At 37.8% G+C, this 23528-nt stretch overlaps 2 protein-coding genes across 2 annotated transcripts; both read right to left on the bottom strand.

The window, feature by feature from the left end:
* Window positions 1-561: 561 nt before the first annotated feature.
* On the bottom strand, window positions 562-12845 carry LOC146677587 (junctional adhesion molecule A-like). The gene is made up of 5 exons (XM_085379763.1): window positions 12831-12845; window positions 11063-11231; window positions 2522-2836; window positions 2148-2405; window positions 562-743 (listed from the first exon to the last, which is right to left on the bottom strand). The coding sequence occupies exons 1-5, from the start codon at window positions 12843-12845 to the stop codon at window positions 562-564; spliced, it is 939 nt and encodes a 312-aa protein (XP_085235889.1).
* Window positions 12846-17741: 4896 nt separating this feature from the next.
* On the bottom strand, window positions 17742-22132 carry LOC146677588 (uncharacterized). Its single transcript, XM_085424072.1, has 6 exons — window positions 22022-22132; window positions 21235-21552; window positions 20792-21049; window positions 19287-19607; window positions 18504-18761; window positions 17742-17923 (listed from the first exon to the last, which is right to left on the bottom strand). The coding sequence occupies exons 1-6, from the start codon at window positions 22068-22070 to the stop codon at window positions 17742-17744; spliced, it is 1386 nt and encodes a 461-aa protein (XP_085280198.1). The 5' UTR covers window positions 22071-22132.
* Between the last annotated feature and the right edge of the window lie 1396 nt (window positions 22133-23528).

Genomic DNA, 23528 nt, shown 5'->3' on the forward strand with positions numbered 1-23528 from the left:
AAATATTACTGAGGTGTATAACTATGTCTGTAAATCACCTAATGTACACTATAAATGTTAATATGTTATACAAAATTTTTTTGCAGTGTAGAAGTAGAAGTTAAAGCAAAGTATACAATATGAATATTTACTCAATTAAATGCAATCTTTAGTACAATGTAAACTTATTTTATAACATCGTATTTCGATATAGGATTTTCACTTCAGTAAGAGAAGAGTATTTACATCTTTATTTATTTGTCAATACACTGGCAAAAACATATTTAACTCTTCAAAATGCTGAATAAATTTTTTCAACAAATTCCCAAATAAAAGGCGGAAAGCATCATAAAAAAAAACAGGTTTAAGATTCCTGAAATAAAATTTCGTATAAACAGCAGTTACAAGTGGGCTGATTCTTTTTGTTTATAGCATTATCTAATTTCAGCTTTACCTAGAAAAAAAAGTGGCAAATGACTATAGACTACTTTTCTTACATATTTTTTTCTATTAGTTTCCACAGAATCCAAATCCAAAAATACTCATCGCTTCACCAGATGAAATTTGTAACTTAGTGTTGGCCTAAGTTGCAGAACTTCTCATTTCGACCATCAAAACAGAGTTTTCTGGGAATCCTGTTTGTGGGACAGCAGAGGCTTCAACTTTTTCATTTTTCTTTTTCTTCCAAGTAAAGTAAATGGAAATCCCAATTAATAAGACAATTACCACAACTGCTCTCAAACCACATATAGGCAAGGAAATATCTGTTCAGAGACACAAAAATCACAAGCAAAGTTAATGATGTGACAGAAGAGTTATCTGTTATATACTGTGGTTCATATCTACTTTTTGCTGACTCTTTATTTACAACGACTCATCACACCAGGTAGCGGCATGTTTGATTTGTAAGATTTTCTTTTTTACATATATCATTCCAGATACCATTTGTGAAGCAACCCAAGGGGATTTTTGTTTCCTCCAAAGAGCTTTTGGTCATTAGGCAAATGTGCAAACCACTACACTATTCAGCCACTACTATGGTTCACATTAGTTAAATTCTTTTCCAGTTGTCAAAGGCTAATCACATTCACAAATGAATGTGCTTAGTCAAGAATGGTGAAATAGATAACATAGATGTGTCTACTAGGAGGATGAGGGGTATCACTGGTGGATGCCACTATTTTTTGTTGATTGTGATCTTTAAGACTTGCAGGCACACAGTCTAGTGTTGGGGTCGTGAACGAAACGGCTCGTAGGGCTGACTCTTTGAAGTGAATGACACTGAGCAGAGGGAGAAAGGGCGGTAGTTACACTTGCAGCAGCAGTAGCACACGAACAGAGCAGGAGGGAGAAAGAGAAAGAGAGCCAGGGGCAACAACAAGAGACAACATCGACACATTAGAAAGTTATAGTGAAGAAAATGAGTGACACCAAGAAAAGATGCAAAATCTGGAACCATTTCAATTTTATTGACAATACAAAGGTAGAGTGTAGAGTCTGCAAGAAAAGAATATCATGTAGAGCCGGCTCCACAAACAACCTGCACAGGCACCTGAGAACTGTCCACCAATCAGTGCAATGAGAAGATAAAACACAGTTAGATAGATGAGTGTAATATTACTGAAGATGCTTTATTTTTCTTTTTGTTTTGCATATTTGAATCTATATTTTATTGTGTTGTGGTTTGCAGTGTTTTGTGTTGTTTCACTTTAAATTTGTTTAAAAGGAAAAAAACAGAAAATTTAAAGAGTTAAAAGTTCAATTGTAAATAGTCGTTTTTTGTATTTTATAATTTATTTGATATTTAACATTTATCATTTATAATTTATGTGGCATGAATAAATAAAAGCATATGTAAATAATAAACATACATAAATAATAAACACTTTTTTCCATTAGTAATTTATTTTGTGTATAATTTTATATTGTTGTTGATAATAAATTAATTAAAGCAACAAAACAAACCAAAGAGCTGCTTGGGAGCTGAAAGAGTCAGCTCTTTTTAGTGAGCCGAGCCAAAAGAGCCGGTTCTCTGAAAAGAGGAATTGCCATCAAAACCACTGTCTGTTGTTGGTTTAAGACAGACTGTTTATGGCTGCAAGTGCACAGACAATATATTACAGATAATATAATCATTCAGTTATTTTTTTCATCGTGTTCTCACTCACCACAAGTACATATGCTCTGTTCTTTGGAGACGTCACTGACATTGTTCCTGACTGAGCAGACCAGATCTCCTGAGATGTGCTGTTTCAGAGTGATGACGTTTGTCTTAATATTTCCAGAAAGGAGCTCAGCATCTGTCAGTGTGCGTCCATCCAGAGTCCAGCTGTACTGAGGACTGTCCCCTCCCTCAGAGGAGCAGGACACCCTCCTCTGTCCCAGGAATAGACACTCAGAAACCATCAGGACAGAGGTCACAGGAGCTGAGAGAAACACATACAGATGAGTTAAGTCTTTAAGTTGGCCTTTAATGAAAAACAGCAAAAGCAGAAAATTCTAAAGCTTACTAAAGCAATATTAATTAATTAAAAGGAATTACCTTGAATAAACAACTGTAAAGTCCACTCGCCTGATGCTCTTCCATCTGAATCAAAGGTTTGAAGGGTATAATTACCACTGTCATTCCTGCTCATGTTAGGAATCCTATATGTTCCATTACTGGGAGAAAAGACAAATCTTTGTCCTTCAGCATTAGGAAGAACTTTATTATTTCTGACATTTAGTATTTTTAATGAATTTTTCAGCAATTGGTATTTTGATGTCGTATTGTCCATCAGTTGAATGTCCACATTTCCACTTAAAGATCCATAACACTGAGCTCCATGCTGTTTAATGTCACAGCAAGTTTCCAAACCTGCAAATAAAAAAAGTAAACAAAAGCAAAACTGTAAACTTTTGGAGTATTCAGTCCCTACCAGAAGGATTGCAGCAGCTTTTGCAAATGTTTACCTAAAACAATCGTCGATGTTTTGTGCCTACTGTCTGTCTCACTTCACACTATGTGAAGAAATATTTAGTGCTCATGCCGATGAGTACATCTTTTTCAGTGAGATTTGCTTTTTAAAGGTTTCCAATTTATTATTGTTCTCATCTGTTATTCTTTCCAACCCTATTTTGTGAACCCAGTTATTGAGAACTTCAGCTTTGTTTCTTCTTTGCTTTTTAATGGTTTCTGATTTACTTGTGTTCTTATCATCTGCTACAGTGCTTCTTTTTCCAACCTTAATGTTTAAATTTAATGCAACTAATAATAATCAATGACCAAGTGGAAAGTTTCAGTGTGCCTTTTAAGTTTACGTGGTAGTTACTGGGAAATAAAAGATGATTAATTTATGAATATGAGTAGTGGTCCACATGTTGCAAAAGTAACTGGAAACATCAATAGATAGACAAATAATATATCAGCAAATGTTCTGTTCTATTCTGTTCACTGTACATTTGCTCTGTGCATATGCTTATTTTTTGTCATTTCATCTTCTATCATTTTGTTGCCCAAGTGATGGATACTGATTAACAGTTCTACTGCCACATAATGTTTACATGTCTGATTATCTTTATAATAACATCAAAACTATGCAATAAAGAATAAGTTATATAACTTGCCTTCAACTTTGCCATTTTCTTTAACATCCAGGGTGAAAACAATGTTTTTCTCTTGGACTCCATTTGAATTAAAGACCTCAATGCTGTATTAACCTGAATCATTCCTCTTCACGTTTGTGATCTTGAGTGTCCCGTTCATGAATTGTAGTCTGTTGTTAAATTCCTTGTCTATCATTATTTTTTCTTTCTTGAGATTAAACACAGTTATGTTCACCCTGGGAAGCACCTTCAAACACTTCACATTACGGCCACTAGCATTAGCCATCACATCACACTGGATATACACAGTTCCTTTAAGAAGAGGAGAGCATGGACATCTGTTTGCATTGAGATCACATGTAGTTTCATCAACTGGAAAGAAAGCTGAAAAAGATGCATTCAAAAGAACATGAGCTTATAAGAATCACACTACAAATGTGAATGTTTGGTGTTTTTTATGAAGACAATCTTACCATGAGTTCCTCCTGCTAATAACACAACAATAAGAAACTGTTCCATCCTCTTCATATATCAACACTGTGGATTTAATCTTAAAAGAATAAAGATAATAGAAAAATATTAACAAATGCTGAACCTCCTGTCAACCTCAGGCAAACTGACAACAAACAGTAGATGATACAGACAGGGTGTTTTCACAAGAGCAGGAAATAAAGTGACTCACTTCCACTTGCCCACACAAATAGAAGTGACATAGAGAGAAGTGAGGCAGGCTTTTGCTTGTGTGCTGTAATGAACTGATCTCAAGAAGTATCCTCAAATGTTAATGAATCTTTTTCCCTCAACTGGTGTAGTTTGGGGGAATTACCTATGCAATCTATAGACAATCTAGGCAATACTCTTTACTGGGGTAAAACTTTCAAGTGTCAATAAAGCCTTCGCATATGGTCTTAATATATAAATTTTAAGGAAAAAAACAGGAAGTAATTCAAAATAGACCAGAGGTTTCTGTGGGGAGAGCTTTGTTGTTTCATGGTCTTTACAATGTGTGCAGGAGAGACATCATTTTATGTTTGCAGGTTTGCGTAAGTTTGCTTTTTGAAAGAAAGAGAAATAAACAATAAAGAAAGAGTGTAAACTGTAAATACTAAATGGATGCAAATCACTGCCACAACATGAAACTGTGAAACAATGTCCTCTAGACAAAAACAAAAAAAAATATTTTTTTTTACCCATCGAATAAATTCTTTACAAATCCTACCATGTGAATTCATGGATTTTTTTTTCACATTCTGTCTCTCACAGTTGACGTGTACCTCTGGTGCAAATTACTGACCTCTGTCATCATTTTAAGTGGGGGAACTTGCACAATCGGTGGCTGACTAAATACTTTTTTGCCCCACTGTACTGTTGAAGGACAGGACACCTGCCAATAAAAGTTGGATTTTTTTCCACCTGCTTAGGGATCATCAGATCACAGGTCAGGTACAGGCTAAGCAGGCTCATGATTGAGAAACTGATCAGAGCTGTAATGCCATGGTTCCTGTGATGCTTTAAACCACTTAAACTTGCTTGTATTCAGCATACTGTCTCTAAATCAGTGTGCAGTGAGACTCAGAGTGGTAAATCCCCTCATAAGATGTTGCAAATGGCCCCTTGTGCACTTAATTGGCAGGTTAAGGAACCTAAAAAACTAAAAAAAAAGCTACACCTCCATCCTCGCTGAGGCTCCAAACTGCCTGCGTCATTTGTGCTGTTGTAGTGTAGATCAGATTTGTTTTAGCTTTAAACCTTGAATCTTTTGAATAATTCAAGGCCATTAAGGTCAAACATGGCTAGATGACAAAAAGCGAACAACAAAATGTCACAGTTTTGAGTGTTCAGTTCTTACCAGAATGACTGTGGTAACAGATGCAAATGTTGACCTAAAACAGAAATAGTGGTTTTGTGGCTCCCATCTGTCTCAGTTTAGACCATACAAACAAGTATTTATTGCCATACAGACACACACAGGTCTTGCTGTCTTATTTAATGAATCATTTCAATGTAAGCAGCTATCTCCTGGAAGTTTTCAGTCTTTTGAATATGTGGCTTTACAGCTGAAGGCCCTATCCAAAGTTGTGTTTCTTAATGTTTACAGGCCTCCCAAATACTGCACAGACTTTTTAATGACCTCAGTGAACTGCTGTCTGTGATCTGTGTTGATTTTGACTGTGTAATTAGTGTTGGGGATTTTAACATTCATGTGGACAACCCTCAGGACAAAGGGACTAAAGACCTGAGTAACACTCTGGGCAACTTTGGGCTGACTCAGCATGTAACAGAGGCCACACATAATAGAGGACACACTCTTGACCTACTGATCTCCAAAGGCCTGAGCATTTCAAAGGTTACTGTGTCTGATGTGGGCCTGTCTGATCATTACTGTGTTTTCTTTGAAAGTAAAATCTCAGCCCACACAAATATATCAACAACAGTGATCACAAAACGGTGTATAACTGAACACAGTAGTGCAATTTTTAACCAGGTCTTCCCATTAACACCTGACCTGTCCAGAGGGTCAGTCAATGAGCTCGTCAATAGCTTCAATGCTAACATGTTAAATGTAATGGACACTATTGCTCCCATTAAGGTGAAGGTTATCTCTGGAAGGAAAAAGTCTCCATGGAGAAACTCCACACTGGTGAAAAATGAAAAAAGAGAGTGTAGGAAAGCTGAGCGCAGATGGAGAAAAACAAACCTCCAGGTTCATTATGACATTTATAAAGAGAAACTTCACAATTATAATTTACAACTGAGGAGTGCAAGGAGGTCCTACTTCTCTGACATCATCACTAAAAACAGCCATAATGCTCGGGTCTTATTTTCTACAGTTGACAGGCTAACAAACCCTCCTGTGTCAGTGGCAGCTGAACTTCATTCGACCATGGCCTGCAATGACTTTGCCAAATTCTTCACAGAAAAAATCCAAAAAATTAGACAAGCAATTGGTACATCAACAGCAGATCCAGGATATGTACTGTGTCCACCAAAAAACTGTTTAAACACCATGAAACAGTTTCAACCTATTAACAGCAAAGACCTGGAGGACATCTTAGGTCAACTGAACAACTCCTCCTGCTGTTTAGATGTCCTGCCAACAAGTTTTTTCAAAAAGGTCTCAAAGACTTTAGAGTCAGACCTGTTACAGATCGTCAACTTTTCTTTATTATCAGGTGTGTTTCCAGAATCACTAAAAACTGCTGTAATCAAACCTATACTGAAAAAGGACAATCTTGACAAGACACAAATGAACAACTACAGGCCGATCTCAAATCTCCCATTTTTAAGTAAGATCATTGAAAAAGCAGTTTCTCAACAGCTCAGTTACTTCTTAAAACAGAATAATTGCTACGATGCCTTCCAGTCAGGTTTTAGACAGAACCACAGCACTGAAACCGCTCTGACCAAAGTGTTTAATGACATATGTCTGAATACAGACAGTGGAAAAATGTCAGTCTTAGTTTTACTGGATCTCAGTGCAGCATTTGATACAGTTGACCACAACATATTACTCAAACGACTGGAGAACTGGACAGGTCTTTCAGGAACTGTACTAAACTGGTTCAAAACATACTTAGAAAACAGGAAATACTTTGTATCAATAGGTAACTTCACATCTGAGCAGACAAGTATCACATGTGGAGTTCCCCAAGGTTCCATCTTGGGACCCCTTCTGTTTAACATTTACATGCTCCCACTGGCACAGATTATAAACAACAACAAAATAAACTATCACAGCTATGCAGATGACACACAAATATATATCACAATGTCACCAGGAGACCAAAGCCCTGTGCAGGCTCTTGGTAAATGCATTGAGGAAATCAATGACTGGTTGTGCCACAATTTTCTCCAGCTAAACAAAAACAAAACTGAGGTAATAGTCTTTGGCGCCAAAGAAAAACGATTACAGGTCACCAGAGAACTTCAATCTATACATCTAAAAACCACAAACCAGGCGAGAAATTTGGGTGTAGTGATGGATGCAGACCTAAACTTAGAAAAACACATTAAGACAATAACAAATTCAGCTTACTATCACCTCAAGAATATTTCAAGGATAAAAGATCTGATGTCTCAACAAGACCTGGAAAAACTAGTCCATGCATTCATCTTTAGTAGGCTTGATTACTGTAACAGCATCTTTACAGGTCTACCTAAAAAATCAGTCAGACAACTACAGCTCATTCAGAACTGCTGCTCGAGTCCTCACTAAGACCAAAAAAGTGGACCACATCAGTCCAGCTCTGAGGTCCTTACACTGGCTGCCTGTCCGTCAGAGGATAGACTTTAAAGTTCTGATGCTGGTCTATAAAGCTCTGAATGGTTTAGGACCAAAATACATCAATGACCTCCTGACCCAGTATGAACCTTCCAGATCCCTCAGGTCATCTGGATCCAGTCTTTTATCAGTTCCCAGAGTCAGAACCAGACACGGAGAAGCTGCATTCAGCTTTTATGCTCCTTATATCTGGAACAAACTCCCAGAAAGCCTCAGATCAGCTGAAACACTCAGTTTATTTAAATCCAGGTTGAAGACTCACCTGTTCTCAGCTGCATTTGAATAAAGCACCAAATCCACACTTTTAAGCTTAAATTTCAAAACTTACATTTAACTACTGATTTTATCTACTGTTCTGATTTTATCTGTTTTGATTTTATATACTGTTTTGTTTGTTTGTTTGCTTGTTTGTTTGTTAATTAGTTAGTTAGTTTATTTGTTTGTTTTAATCAATTTTAAATCATGCTTTTTATTTGTTTTTGTTTCTAATGTCTCTGTAAAGCACTTTGAATCACCTTGTTGTTGAATTGTGCTATACAAATAAACTTGCCTTGCCTTGCCTTGCCTTAAAAACTTTCTCTCTCCTTCTCGCCACCCATTTTGGTAATAAAGGCTTATAATCATCTAAAACACTCTTAGTTCAATCTAAGAAATGCAGTGAAGCTTGACTGAAATGTGTTACCATCACTTCCACACTCATCGCAATGTGAAGCCATGTCCTTATTTAAACATTGTTTTTGAGATGTTTTGTTTTTGGAGTTGTGGATTCCTTGGATCCCTCCCTGGAGCACTGTTTCACATGCTACTTTGTTAATGTTAAATATATATTTTTCCAGTGTAAATAAAATGCACTGAAGTGTGATCTCCTGAGTCCCTCTTCCCATTAGCCTTGACAGATTCAGATCATATGAGCAAAGTACATATACAAAATAAAAGTAAATACTGTGATGGCCCACCAGAGGGCTCCACTCACACCCAGGTCGGGAGGAGGGGTTTCAGTTCATGTTTGGTGGTGAATAAAGTCAGAGGAAAAAACTAGAGCACCCGTGTCGTCTGTGCCTTCACCCCACAATACAGCCAAACTGTGCTGCCATTTCACACTTGTCTAAATGTCATGCTTTGTCTCTGTAATGTTCCTGTTGTGAAGCTCCCCTCACTTGCTCTCCTCTGGTTAAATCATCCGATACTATTTATATGATTTAGAGAAACATGATGCTTTGCATGTAGGTTTTGTGAAGCTTTGCCCTGCAAGCACTGTTTTCATAATAATAAGTACACGTTTTTTTTTAATAAGAAAGAATAAAAGAAAGAAAAATAAGAGTTTCTCTGACTCACTCACTGAACTTATTTGTAAGCAAATGCAATACCTCTGTAAACCAGTAGAGGGAAACCTGACACCAAAAAGTCTTACAGTTCAACAGTTCAAATGACACATTAAATGACAATTTTCTGAACGGTTTCTAAATACAAAAACAACAGGAAACAACTATATTAAAGCTCCTGTTTTTAATACATCTCTTCTCACTGGTCGGTGTGTGCTGATGCAGTCAGCAGTGTCAGAGTGCTTCCTCACTGGTGACAGTTTAAGGAGAAAGAGTGATTATTCATAAACAGTTAAAATTACACCAAAAAAACATCCTCTTCCTTTGTACGTCAAACTAAAAATTATAATGAATTGTTAATGCAGGGAGTAATCAAGTAATGCAGCATTATTTTTAAGGAAAATAGCGAGTAAAGTGTAATATATTACTTTTTTGACTTATGACTCTAACAGTCTACATCAAAATCTATACAGGGGCTGTTTCTAATACCACTGGGGTAATTAAAGGACTCCTAATAGCATCAACTACAGTCCAAACACAGGTTCCTTCAGACAAACTCTCCTTTACACAGATGCAAACAGGCGCACCCTACACTGACCACGTTTCCTGTTCGTGACCAGTTTCACATCAAAACATGCAAATTTAGATCTGGTAGGATGTGACTACTTTCACAGTATTTCAGTACTAACTGAAAGCATTTGTCATTATTGCCATTTCTTGTTATTACTAATCATCTTCAGATAAGAATGTGTGAACTCAGACCAGGCAGGATGTGACTAGAATAGAAATGCAGAGAAAGAAGCAATAAATATTTAATTATTTTAAAACCTTTTTTTTTTTTATCAATTATGTTGATAAACAATTGAAGTGAAAAAGACTCCAAAGAGATGAGAAACAACTAATTAATGGCATCATTCAACCATAGCAAAGTCATCAGTATTTATAAATATATGTCTGTGCAAAAGCAAACTGTATTAATATATAGTAAATTAAAATTCAGCAAATATAAAACAGAAGCTTTATTTTTAATGTCATAAAGAGATTTTAACACCAAGAATAATGGCACTGTCACCAGATTTATGCTTAAATGTGTCTTTGGTTGTTTATCTAACATATGAACTGAACAAAGAAAAATCTGCAACATGATTACAGACACGGGACTGGGCTCCATAAATGTTGTTCTGCCTTTGAACATTTCTTTGATATTTGTACTGATGCTGATTTAAAAAACACTAGCACCTCTGAACAACAACAAAACTGTGTTAAACTTGCCCCAGGGGTATTGTAAGTCCAAATAAACTACAACAGTGTTGAACCTGTGCTGCCCCAGTGATCCCAGCCTGATGACCAAGTATCATAAATGCTGTTGGTATTATTATCTCTATAACAGATAGTTTGACAGTGCTCAAATTTAATATACTCTAATGTTGTACTGTGTGATATTACTTGAGATGCTATGATTTGGTGCTACATAGTGACATCTGATCTGAACTGTATTTAAATTATGAAGCAAAAAGTGTTATGCAGCAATGAAACTAAATAACATGAAACAAAATGTACTTTGTTACGTCAAGTTCAAATTAAAAGAGAATCTGCCATTACAATCATAAACTTTGTTCTAGCAGAGGTTCATAGCAGGAACATAAGACTGGATGCATTAAAGCAGAATTCAAAATGTGGAAGAACAGTGAAATGTATGAAATTTAATATTTATGAGCTTTGATGATTTGTCTGATAGGAAATCTCATTATTTAATAGACCTTTCAGTATCTCGACATCACCTCTGTGGACCTTCAGTGGTGTAGTCTGTGTAAAAATGCTGATCACTTTAATCACCTGATTTTATGCATGCTGACATACAAACAATCGTCTCCTGTTAGTTCCTACCTCCTACCACAGGTAGATATCCTCTGCTCTATGTAGACATTACTGACATTGTTCCTGACTGAGCAGACCAGATGAGATGAGACGTGCTGTTTCAGAGTGATGTTGTTAGTCTCATTATTTCCAGAAAGGAGCTGAGCCTCTGTCAGTGTGCAAAGTTCACCACAAAGAACTTCACACTATATGGCCCCACAATATAAGAAAAGACCCACCAGTAACAGCTCTCCTTACTAAATAGTGACTGAGAAAGAAGAGCATTTTTTATTACTTTAAATGAAAACAGCGCAAATCATGATGTATGTACAAAGGAAAGTATAGCATTAAATATTGTAATTATAATAAGCCCTAAGAGTATGTTTGGGGAGTGTGATTGTGTGTACATGTCCATTTATGTCAATCCTTACGTTGGGTGAGTGCTGAGTGTTTGTATATGTGTGCATGAGGGTAGGAATGCATGTTTGTGTCTGTGTGTGCCTGTTTGTCTGTGTCTATATGTCAGGTCGGGTCTTAGACTCCACCTCTCTGGGAACTCCCAGGCCCTCCAAGGCCTATCTCCCCTCACCACACTCCCTGCCGGTGACTGATGCCCTCAGGGGTCGGTGCATTGGTGGTTCTTGGTGTCCGGGGCTGGGCGCTCAGGTATGTACCAGCTCACTCCCGGTGGCTACTTGGCGGGGCCTGGTGCCTGTTGGTCGGTCAGGCCTCCTCCGGGGTGCGGGGGGCCCTCAGGCCTCTGGGCCTGTGGCTCGGTTCACTCTGGCACAGCTGGCTGCCGGCAGAGCCGGTGGGCACGCCGGTGCAACCCACTCTAGCTTCTGCTCCGTGGCTACTGGGTGACGCCTCGTCTGGGGATCCTCAGCCCTTCCCATGAGGGTGGCACGGATGCCCCTCCGGTGGACCTCCTTGGGCTCTCGCACTCTGGGGCCTCTGGATGTCTGGGGCCTGGATCTCCTCCATGCCTGCTTCATGCCCTGGGGGACGGGGCTATGGCTCGCTACATCCTCTTGCAGACCATTACATGTGGAAACCATTTGAATACAAGCGCGCTGATTCACACAGGTGTGCACACGCGTGTTCACTGTTCGTAGACTTAAATTACACCTTTCTTGGCTGCTACTTCAAAGCACATTGTGCGCTGTCTGTCCTGCGTGCTGCACAACAACATTGAATATTTAGTATTTACTGCTGTTTACACTTAGCTAGATTAATGCGATGGTGTTGTGTTTAGTATGTTGCTTTGGTTTTTTTTGCTTGTTTTCTATTCTTTCTCTCTCAACAGGTGATCCAGGAGATTTTATTTTAATTTCCCCCCCCCCCCCCTTCTCACTGTCCCTCTCCCCTTTTGTTTTTCTTTCCCTTCCTCTTTCTTTCTCCCTTTCCTATCCCTCACTCATGTCTGTCCCGTCTGTAACAACTGAAAATAAAATAAAATAAAATAAATAATAAAAACAAAGGTCAATCAAATGGACCAATACGGCAATGCCACAATGATCCATTTGGCAAAATAAATCCATTGGGTATTGGTCTTCAGACAACAGTTCTGACGGCTAAAGAACCAAATGGGACAGGCAAAAAAAGAAAATAAATAAATATATATATATATATATATATATATATATATATATATAAAATAAGCCCTAATTATGTAGATATGCGTGTTCGATTTTGTTTTTTTGTGAAATAGAAGCCCTTCAGAAAGGCAGGGAAAAGCCCTGTAACTTACTTTAAAGCCGTTCCCTAAAATGGTAGGCAGAGCTACAGACCTCTGAGAGCCTTACCCAGTTAGCTAGCATCCAATGACCAGCACTACTTCTGCACTTAATAGAAGGACAGATAATGTTTTTTGCGCTGTTTCATACACAGCACACTCATTTGTTTTCAATTCGTCAGTTGCCACAAGACAGCTTACCAACATGTAAATAATAACCTAATACTCCTGTGTGCTGTAGACTATAGTGCACACTAAAGACCCACGTGTACCCTAAACTCATCACATTAAAAAAGGAAGCAAAACTAACATTCATTACTTAGCAGAAATAAGAGGAACCTTATAGACCTTCCACAGACCATTTTATTATTAATCACAGTGTCACTTGATAATTTTTTTACATCTGTGACAAAATAACACTATCCTTCCCATGAAGGCAGTAGACCAATTTAGTGCAGTTTTATATTGTTTCAGTATCTAATACATCACATACAGCAGACACATTTGAACATACAAAAAGGACTTTGGTGTTTAGGATGATTGTTGATTTGACTGGTTGCTGTTACCAATATTATTTGCAATGAGAGAAACATCTAATCACTCATCCAAGTGACTTCTTCATTTTCAGCTGACAGAAGGTTTTCCCAGTCTTATAAATAGTACGGTTACATGATGACAGAAACTAGCAGCATTGCCTAAAGCCACAAGCTCAGTTTCATGATCATTAACATGCAGATTTTCATGAGCACTGATCAACAGCCATGAGATCTATTCACAGAAAGTCAGGAATCGTTGCAATCATCACAGCATTGTAAGATGATGAAAGATGTACTCTTAGAAATGCTGGTTTCGGGGGGGGGGGGAGTCAAAGAGGCCATTTAGGAACAACTGAGGGGAAATTAAGGCTACGTTCACACTGCAGGCGAAAGCACATCAAATCCGACTTTTTGACCCTATGCGACCCATATCCAATCATGGTTTGACAGTGTGAACACCACAAATCTGATATTTTCAAATCCAAATCCACTGAATCCAACACATATCTGATGTTTTAGAAAGCGACTGCTGTTTGAATGGTCATGTTGCATTAAATCCGTCTTTTACGTCACTGACACAAGACAGACGCCAATTTTCAGCGCCCGAGAAGACATCATGAATGCCTCCTGGCCATCCAGTACAACTGTTGGGAAGACAATGTTGGAGAAACGTGAACATTTTATTTCTACTGTATAATCTGCAGATTCTGACAGAAATCTGCAACTATGCTTTGAAGTACCGCTCTTTCTAAAACAGCAATAAGGATCATTATTAGGCCATGTGTAGATAACAAAATAACTTTGGGAAACGTAAAGTCTGAAACAAGTCTTTATATTAAGGGCCATCAGTCAAACACTGTTTGGTCTGGGTCTACACAGAGCACGTTGTGTGTGACGTCTTCTTTTGCACATGCGGGCCGCTTTGAGAGTTCATAGAACGCATTTGCTGTCACATTTTATTTGTAGTGTGAACAAGCAGACAAAAAAATCAGATTTGATCAAAAAATCTGAATTGAGCATTAAGACCTGCAGCGTAAACGTAGCCTAAGACTGTCTTTCATTGTCTTACAGTTCTGTGATTACAGCCATCCCCCAACACTCTGCAAATGTTCCTTCACTATTTAGCCTCTCCCCAGTCAAAGCAGCAGGCAGATTTTATCCAAACTCCTCTACTCAAATTAAATGCAAACAGCATGCACAACACACATTGACCATGATTCCTGTAAGTGATCAGACCTAGTTAGTTCATTTTAAAAAAAATTACATTTATTTTATTTTTTTTTTAAAAAACCTGATTCATTTTCAGAGGAGAGGAGTCTCTCTTTGGTGCTGTTTACATGTTTGCCTCATCATCACCTACTACACAATGGAACAACAGGGGAAAAAAGGAAACTTTCCCCAGGCTGGAATCACTTTGATCTCATAATGCCAAATAAGGTATATATTCTGTACATGTAGATGTTCTAAAACTAAAACTTAACTGATGATGAGGCATTTATTAAGGCAGACAGAACAGTACAAAATAAAAGGGCAAACTAAGCAATAACCTAAACTGGGTAAACTAGAAAGGAAACACGAACTATGAAAAACCCTGGCAAACAGAAAAACAAACAAAACTCTAAACATGGCAATGAAGAAGAGGATATATGAAAACCTGAACGCAGGACATGGCATGGGAACAATACAGCCGATCCAACAAAGACTGAATGAGAAGGCACAGACTAAATACACACAGGAGGCTAATGGGAGAAGTGGGAACACATGGGGAACAGCTGACACACATGACCATAACGACGTCACAGTGGAAGAGTAAAACTAAACACGATGAACACAGGAACACAAGATCTCTTCAAAATAAAACAGGAAACATAAGTCGCAGACATGACAACCTGAACTTGACAACGTAATACACAGACATGAAACACATGAAGGGCATGGGAGACTTAACAGGGATGGAAGACACAAGGGGAATCTAATAACAAACAACTATAACAACCTAGGCATGATTAAAAAAAATGAACTTAGAAAACCTGAAGGGCTTAAACATAAACCATAAACTAAAACTCAAGACGCTGGGTCAAAAGGCCCAGGATCGTGACAGGATCATGTATGTAAATTACCTAATGCAGGGCTCTAGACTAACCTTTTGCCACGGTTGCACTGGCTAACTTTAAAAAGTTAGGCGCACCGGCACAAAAGTTAGGCACACTCAAATTTTTCAACCACATCGCTTAACACCGTTTTACATGTGAGAGGGTAGTGACAATATTGATTTGTAAATGATTAACTAACAATCTTGCACTCTTTGGTAATATTGTAGAAAATGTTAAACTTAATCGTCATCTCGGCCTCCTCTGACGACCTGTTTGCTGTTGCCTGCTGCTGAAAGGCAGTGGGGAGAGGGGACACTTGGGCAGTGCATTTATTGCAGCATATAATGTGTTTTCTGGATACACTGTGCTTTTTCAGCATTCAAAGATTGATGGCATTGTGTCAGAGCACTGGCTATGAATTTCAGACGGATCAGGCCTTAACTTAACAAAAAAGTTATCAATAGTTCTTTTTTTTTTATCTTTTCTTATTACCCACAGCTACATCCTCTTCTGTCGGGCCTAGGCTACTCACTAGGGCTGGGTATCATCACTGATTTCTATTGTGATATTATTCTGTTATCATATGTTACCTTATATATGTAATCAAAGTAGTTGAATTAGAATACTGCTGTAGATCATATTATACCCTTTAATATAGAGTGTGTGAGCTGTATGTAGTTTAGTTCTCATTATACTTTTGAGTTAAAAGAACATATTCACTTATTAGTTTATTAGACAAGTGTGCATCACTCTGTATCCTTGATCTGCTGTGAATGTGTTACATGCTTAATTGTTGAATCATGAAGAGAAGATTGTAAGCAGGAGACTCTGTGTCTAAGACAGGGGAGATAGACAGACCACATTCCATACCCCCACCTTACAGAAAGCAGAGAAACAACTGCCGAGGTCATAACTTAGGCGCTGTAACAGAGAAAGAATGTGATGTTTTGGCTTTTACGACTAGATGGGGGCCACTAGAGACTATAAAAAGCTGAGCAACCCGTCACCATTTTGAGACTTGCTGTGACCCTCTGCATGCAGCTCTCCCCATCATGATGGCTTAAATGCTCATAAGTGTTGAATTCTATGGAAATAAATGATTGTTGATTGAGCATTTATACACCGAGTATTGTCCTTCCTTCAGCCCAAAGATTCAAAGAATTGGGAGATTTCAACACTATAATCCATTCGATTTCGGTTCTTAACCTCTTAAGCCGCAAGCCTAACTGATCTCCTGCCTATTTCCCCCGTATCAGCGGGCGTTGGGGCTTAAGAGGTTAAAGTTCCTGATTCCATTCAGTTTTGCCTCAGACAGTCAGAAATATTAAAATTCTGATCATTTATCAGTACTGATACATGTGAGACTCCATCAGAATTGTAAAGATCACAGCAGATGCCTTTGTGTCAACGTAAGAATAAAACACAGAAAAACATGAAGGAGATTTTCCTGTCCTGGCTTTTTATAGCAGATAACCTTAAAAATATTCTGCAATTTTGCATAATTTTCAAAAGTTAAAATTTCTTCTGTATTGAACAGCAGAAATTAGGCTTTGTTGTCCGAGGTCATTTAAGTAAAAGAAAAGAAAAAAGGAAAAAGACAGTGTCCGACAGAGCTGTAAACAATGGTAGACTGGTGGGAGAAAGAGAAAGTTGATGATGCGTTGGGTCCGTGCTCTGTATTATGTCTTTGTGCGGAGTCAGTTTACCTGCTCTAATCTGAGAATCTGGCGTTTCTGGCAACATACATTTATATTTAAAAGTCGATTCAGGATATCGCTTTAATCAAGCTACTCACCTCTCTCTATCCACCTGCACTTTCAACAGGACCACGGCCAATCAGAGAGGTCCCGCCCCTGACTATCTCTCATTGGTTTAGTCCACGATAGGGGCATAATGTGTGTCTGTTGTTGACCACACGGAGAGTTGCAGAGATTTTTTTGTTGAGATGTAAACTTATTTATAACATCATATTTTGATAAAGGATTTTCACTTCAGGAAGTGGACAATATTTACATATGTATTTTTTGTCAATGCACTGGGAAAAAGATATTCCAATCTCAAAGACGCTGAATACATGTCTTCAACAAATGCCCAAATAAAAGACAGAAAGCATGATTAAAAACAAACAGTTTAAGAGTGCTGAAATAAAATTTAGCATAAAATGCAGTTACAAGTGGGTTGATAATTTTTGTTTAGAGCGTGATCTAATTTCACATTTACCTAGAAAAAAGTGACAATTTAAAAGACCCGGAATACTTTTCTTACATCTTTTTTTTCTATTAGTTTCCACAGAATCCAAATGTTAAAAACACACAGAGCTTCACCAGATGAAAGCTGAAACTTGGTGTTGGCCTAAGTTGCTGAACCTCTCATTTCAACCATCAAAACAGAGTTTTCTGGGAATTCTGCTTGTAGGGCAGCAGAGGCTTCAGCTTTTTCATTTTTCTTTTTCTTCCAAGTAAAGTAGATGGAAATCCCAATTAGTAAGACAATTACCACAACTGCTCTCAAACCACATATAGGCAAGGAAATATCTGTACAGAGACACAAAAAACACAAGCAAAGTTAAAGATGTGACAGAAGAGTTATCTGTTATATACTGTGGTTCATATCAGGTAAAATCAACTTTTTGCTGACTCCTTATTTACAAAGACTCACCACACCAGGTAGTGGCATGTATTTGATTTGTAAGATTTTTTATCATTCCAGATGCCCTTCCTAAAACAACCCTAAAGGAGTTTTGTTTCTTCTCAGGAGCCAAAGGTCTTTTGGTCATTAGAAAAATGTGCAAACTATTACACTAATCAGCCACTACCATTGTTCACATTAGTTAAATCCTTTTCTACCACATCAGTTGTGAAAGAGGTATTGTCCTCACCCTGCAAGGTGGGCTGCACAAATTAATGCGATTATATGAGAACGGTGAAACAGATAACATAGGTGCGGCTACTGGGAGGATGAGGGGTTCTGGTGGTTGCCAGTATGTTTTATTATTTGGGATCTTGAAGATTTGCAGACACACAGTCTGTTGTTAGTTTAAGACAGTCTGTTTATGGCTGCAGGTGCAACACAATAAATTACACATAATATAATCATTAAGTTTTTCTCACTCACCACAAGTACATTTGCTTTGTTCTTTGTAGACTTCACTGACATTGTTCCTGACTGAGCAGGTCAGACGTCCTGAGACGTGCTGTTTCAGAGTGATGTTGTTACTCTCATTATTTCCAGAAGAGAGCTCAGCATCTGTCAGTGTGCGTCCATCCAGAGTCCAGCTGTACTGAGGACTGTCCCCTCCCTCAGGGGAGCAGGACACCCTCATCTGTCCGAGGAATAGACACTCAGAGACGATCAGGACAGAGGTCACAGGAGCTGAGAGAAACACACAAATATGACTTTTGATACATCAAATGATACACTTTCATGCACTATGCACCTCAGCACTTGATGTCCCTACTGTGTGACTTCACATTGTCTGCCACTTAGTACTGAGTTTCTGTAGTTCCTGAAATCTTCCGCTCTCTTACAGTTGATTATGGAATATGTGGGAGGGAAGAAATATCTCAAAATAACTTGCTGAAAAGGTAGCATCCATGTTACACTAACATACACAACTTCAGTGTAATCTTTAGTACACTTGAGTACACATGTTCGCAAATGTTTGTAGAGGCAGACTGCATGGGTTTCACACATCTGTGGCAATGGAAGTGAAAACATCTGAATTTTAAGATTAAGAGATGTGGCCCAATACGTTGGTGTATGAAGTGCACATCATGTAGATTATATTTATTTCATGCACAAAATATATGTATCTTAAAATATGTGCTCTATATTATAAAGATTACCAAAACAATATTGCATTTACATGAATTAAAGGCTGCATTTCCCAACATTTACCTTGAATGAACAACTGTAAAGTCTTCTCGCCTAATGATCTTCCATCTGAATCAAAGGGTTGAAGGGAGTAATTACCACTGTCATTCCTGCTCAGGTTATTGATCCTAAATTTTCCATTACTGGGAAAAAATAGAGATCTATGTGCTATAGTATTATGAAGAAACCTGTTCTTTATGACATCTAATATTCTTAATGAATTCTTAAACAGTTGGTATCTAGATATTTCTGCAGTGGTGTCCATCAGCTGGATGTCCACAGTTCCTCCCAAAGCTCCATAACACTGAGCTCCATCCTGTCTGCCATCACAGTAAGTTTCCACACCTGCAAAATTTGAAACATTAAAAAGAAAAACATTTGTGATTCATTAGTTTCTAGCAAACAAATCACAATAAAAATTACATTAACATTGTCAGCAATCCAAAATTTACTGATGTGAGGACTTCTACTTGTTAAAAATATTTTTAGTATTACCATGTTTAAACCTAATTATGTTTTGGATAACCCAGTGCTTTGATTGATTGGTATCACATACTGTAAGTTGTAGTAGCACCACTACCGTAAATCTGTCAGCTCTTACTGTTTTACTCAGAGTAGGTAGCAGTTTTGCAAATTGTAGGTAATAGAGGCTGAAGAACAAAATGCTGCATCCATAATTTCAAACACGAATGTGTCCAACATTTATTAATATATTAAGAACTAAGAAACACAGGTAGATACATTCTCCACATTTTAGACGAATGCAAACACTACATTCTTTTCATGAAAAAAAAGAAATGGGTGTTCATCAAACAGAAAAAAGGAAGCTATATTTCAGAAAAAAGAATCCTCAAACAAGCAGGATGGAGATGTTTATTTATGAAGGTAGCATTAAAATTGAAAGAGGAATGCAACCGAAACATTGTTCAGCATATCTGTAGTGACTGCATGACTTAAATAACTTAAGATGTGGATTCATAGTTACAGCCAAGCAAAAAGTTGAGACAGTTTCTTGAAAATTAGGCAGTCCATCAAAGTGAAAAATAAGCTTGATTTCTCTGATAAGGAGGGAAGAATAAAGTCCTCTAAAATGTCAGAACTCACTTAAACACACTGCAACAAGACTGCCAAGGTGCATAGTGATCTAAGATTTTACCACTGTTACTTAAACTGATAAAAAGAAAAAAAAGGAACTGAAGCTCTTCTCAAATTGTCACGTACTGCAATTGAAGCCAATAGATTCTTACATTAATTTATTAAAAGCAATCAAAGTACACATATATTAGCTTTTAAATTCTCTGATGATGATGTCAGATATTTTGTAAGGGTTAAAAAATAGATTCACTTGTTGGTTTAATAAACAAAGTCTTGTTGGTTTCATACTGACACCTGTGTCCTAAAGATTGAGGTGCAGTTGATAAAAATGAAGCCTATGCGTAAAAACAAATACTTCATGAATGAATGTACAGAATGACCGTAATGAACAAAGTCATGATTATTATTTTTAAATCAAAAATGTTCTCACTCACCACAGGTAGATATCCTCTCCTCTTTGTAGACATAACTGACATTGTTCCTGACTGAGCAGGTCAGACGTCCTGAGATGTGCTGTTTCAGAATAATGTTTTTACTCTCATTGTTTCCAGAAAGGAGCTCAGCATCTGTCAGTGTGCGTCCATCCAGAGTCCAGCTGTACTGAGGACTGTCCCCTCCCTCAGAGGAGCAGGATACCCTCATCTCTCCCTGGGACAGACACGCAGAGACCAGCAGGACAGAGGACACAGGAGCTGAGAGAAACACGCACAGATGACTTTGATAATATAATGAGATGCACTTTCATGCACTATGCTTCCTTCTGTGTAACTTTACATGGTCTGTAACTTAATGGCTGATTTTCCATAGTTCCTAAATTCGTCCGCTCTGCAATAATATCACTTTACATCAATTAAAGGCTGCATTTCCCAACATTTACCTTGAATGAACAGCTGTAAAGTCTGCACGCCTGATGTTGTTCCATCTGAATCAAAGGTTCGAAGGGTATATATACCACTGTCTGTCCTGCTCAGATTATTGATCCTAAATGTTCCATTACTGGGAAAATAAGCTCTCTCTCCTATGGTATTAGAAATAACCTCATTCTTTCTCACATCTAGTATTTTTATTGAGTTCTTCAACAAGTAGTATCTATATATTTCTGAGGTGCTCCCCATCAGATGAATGTCCACAGTTCCTCCCAAAGCTCTATAACACTGAGCTCCATCCTGTCTGTCATGACAGTAAGTTTCCACACCTGCCAATTTTGAAACATTAAAAAGACAAACATTTGTGATTCGTTAGTTTCTGGCAAATAAATCACAATAAAAATTAAATTATGAGGACTTTTACTTGTTAAAAAGTATTTTAGTATTACCATGTTTATACCTAATTGATCCTAACCGATCATCACGATTAACGCGATTAAAATTCTTCTCACACTCATCCCGTCTGGAGCGTAGAAAGAACAGCCTTCGTACAAACTGCTTGAAATGCGTTGACAGAGACATTCCAGGGATTTTGAGTCAGTCTGAGCTCCAGGTGAGTTAAATGTTAATCGCGTTAGTCGCGATGATGGCGTTACCGTGCTTAATCAAAGTACACATATTGGAACTTTGTGTAAGTATTTGTCCTGCTTTAACATCCCTGAGTATGATGTCAGATATTTTGTACAGGTTAAAAAAAATATTAAGCGATAAGTGCCACATTTAAGAAGAACAGCTCACCATGAGACAGTCCCAGAAGAATCACCATCAATCCCAGCACAGCTTTCATGTCTCCTCACTGTTCAGTGTGTGTTGACACAGAGTATGTTAAAAAATGACATGCAAATATGTCCAGCAGTTAACAGTCAGAAATGGGTCCTGCTACTGATCTGTCTGTTTTAAAAAGCTCATCACATTAAAAAAGGAAGCAAAACCAACATACTTAAAGAACCAATAGAAAGACTGTTCTTGCTCTGTGTGTGAATATGTGAAAAAGGAAGTGCAACTAGCATTTTCATTACTTAGCAGAATTTATTTTTTATTGTTATTATTACTCACTGTCAATTGACTATTTTTACATCTGTAACAAACTAACACTATCCTGCCCATCACTCAGATCTACCTCAATTTCATGTATTTTAATGCAATTCAACAGCAGCCCCATTTATATTTCATCTTAAGTAATTTTGGTTCTGATCCAAAGTATATGATGTGCACATCTATGAAGAAAAAAGAAACACTTTCAAGCAACTTAAAGAAGTCCAGACGCTTTTCTTTGCAAGCTCCTTTGACTAAAAGACAGGAAGTGATTAGAACAGAGCTAAAGAGAGAGAAAAGAGAGAAGTTGTTTTTCAGTTTAGAGCAGTGATGTGCGGATCGATGCTGAAATATCAATTCCTCCGATACCAATCATTTATGTTCTAGAATTGATTCTCACATTAAAATATCGATATTTTAGTAATTTAGGTTAAATTTGTAGTTTATCATTAACAGGAACACAGTGGAAAGAAACTATAACATTCGGATTGTCTACATTCAAAGGAACTACTTCCTCTTCCGCCTTTCATAGTCATGTGCGAAATACGGCTGTATAAATATTTCGCAGCCCCTTGGCATGCACACTCACAACAATGGCTGACCGTAATTGTGCAGAGGTATTTTGCCTCCACAAACAGCTGAGACGTGGTTTGCGATACATGTGGCAAAAAAGTGAGGTGTTGTGGCCATACTTGCCAACATTGTGACCTCAGAATTAGGGAGAAATTCAAAAGGGCTGTTGTGGGGGGGGTAGAAATACATTTTATAGTGTTTATTTATCGGATAAAATACGCTAAATGTCACCGTTATTATTGGCTGGCCCGGAAACAGCGGGGGTGTCCAAATTCAGAGGGTGCTTCCACCTGAGGACCCGGCCTTCGCGGTCTAAAGAAAGCCGGGTAGTACGTCATGAGCTCCCTCGGTGGAGTGAAACTCTGCCGTCTGCTCCTTGCTATCTAAAATATAACTGGGCGCTGACTTAAACTCTCGACTTTGTTCTTTGTTCATTTGTCTCTTTTAATTCTATTTTGTTGTACTTTTTCAACATGTTCAAAATAAAGATTCAATCAATCAATCAATCGACCGTCTCACACTTTGTTTAATTAGTTTTCTGTTTGATGTTTATTCAGCTGTGTGAAAACCCTGGAGGAACCCTCCCGAGGGATTAATAAAGTTAAATTTGATCTAATCTAATAACTTTAATCTCAGC

Source organism: Rhamphochromis longiceps, linkage group LG2 (assembly GCF_057381845.1).
Source record: "Rhamphochromis longiceps isolate RC_006_pf linkage group LG2, R_longiceps_female_GT1.1, whole genome shotgun sequence".
NCBI lineage: Eukaryota > Metazoa > Chordata > Actinopteri > Cichliformes > Cichlidae > Rhamphochromis > Rhamphochromis longiceps.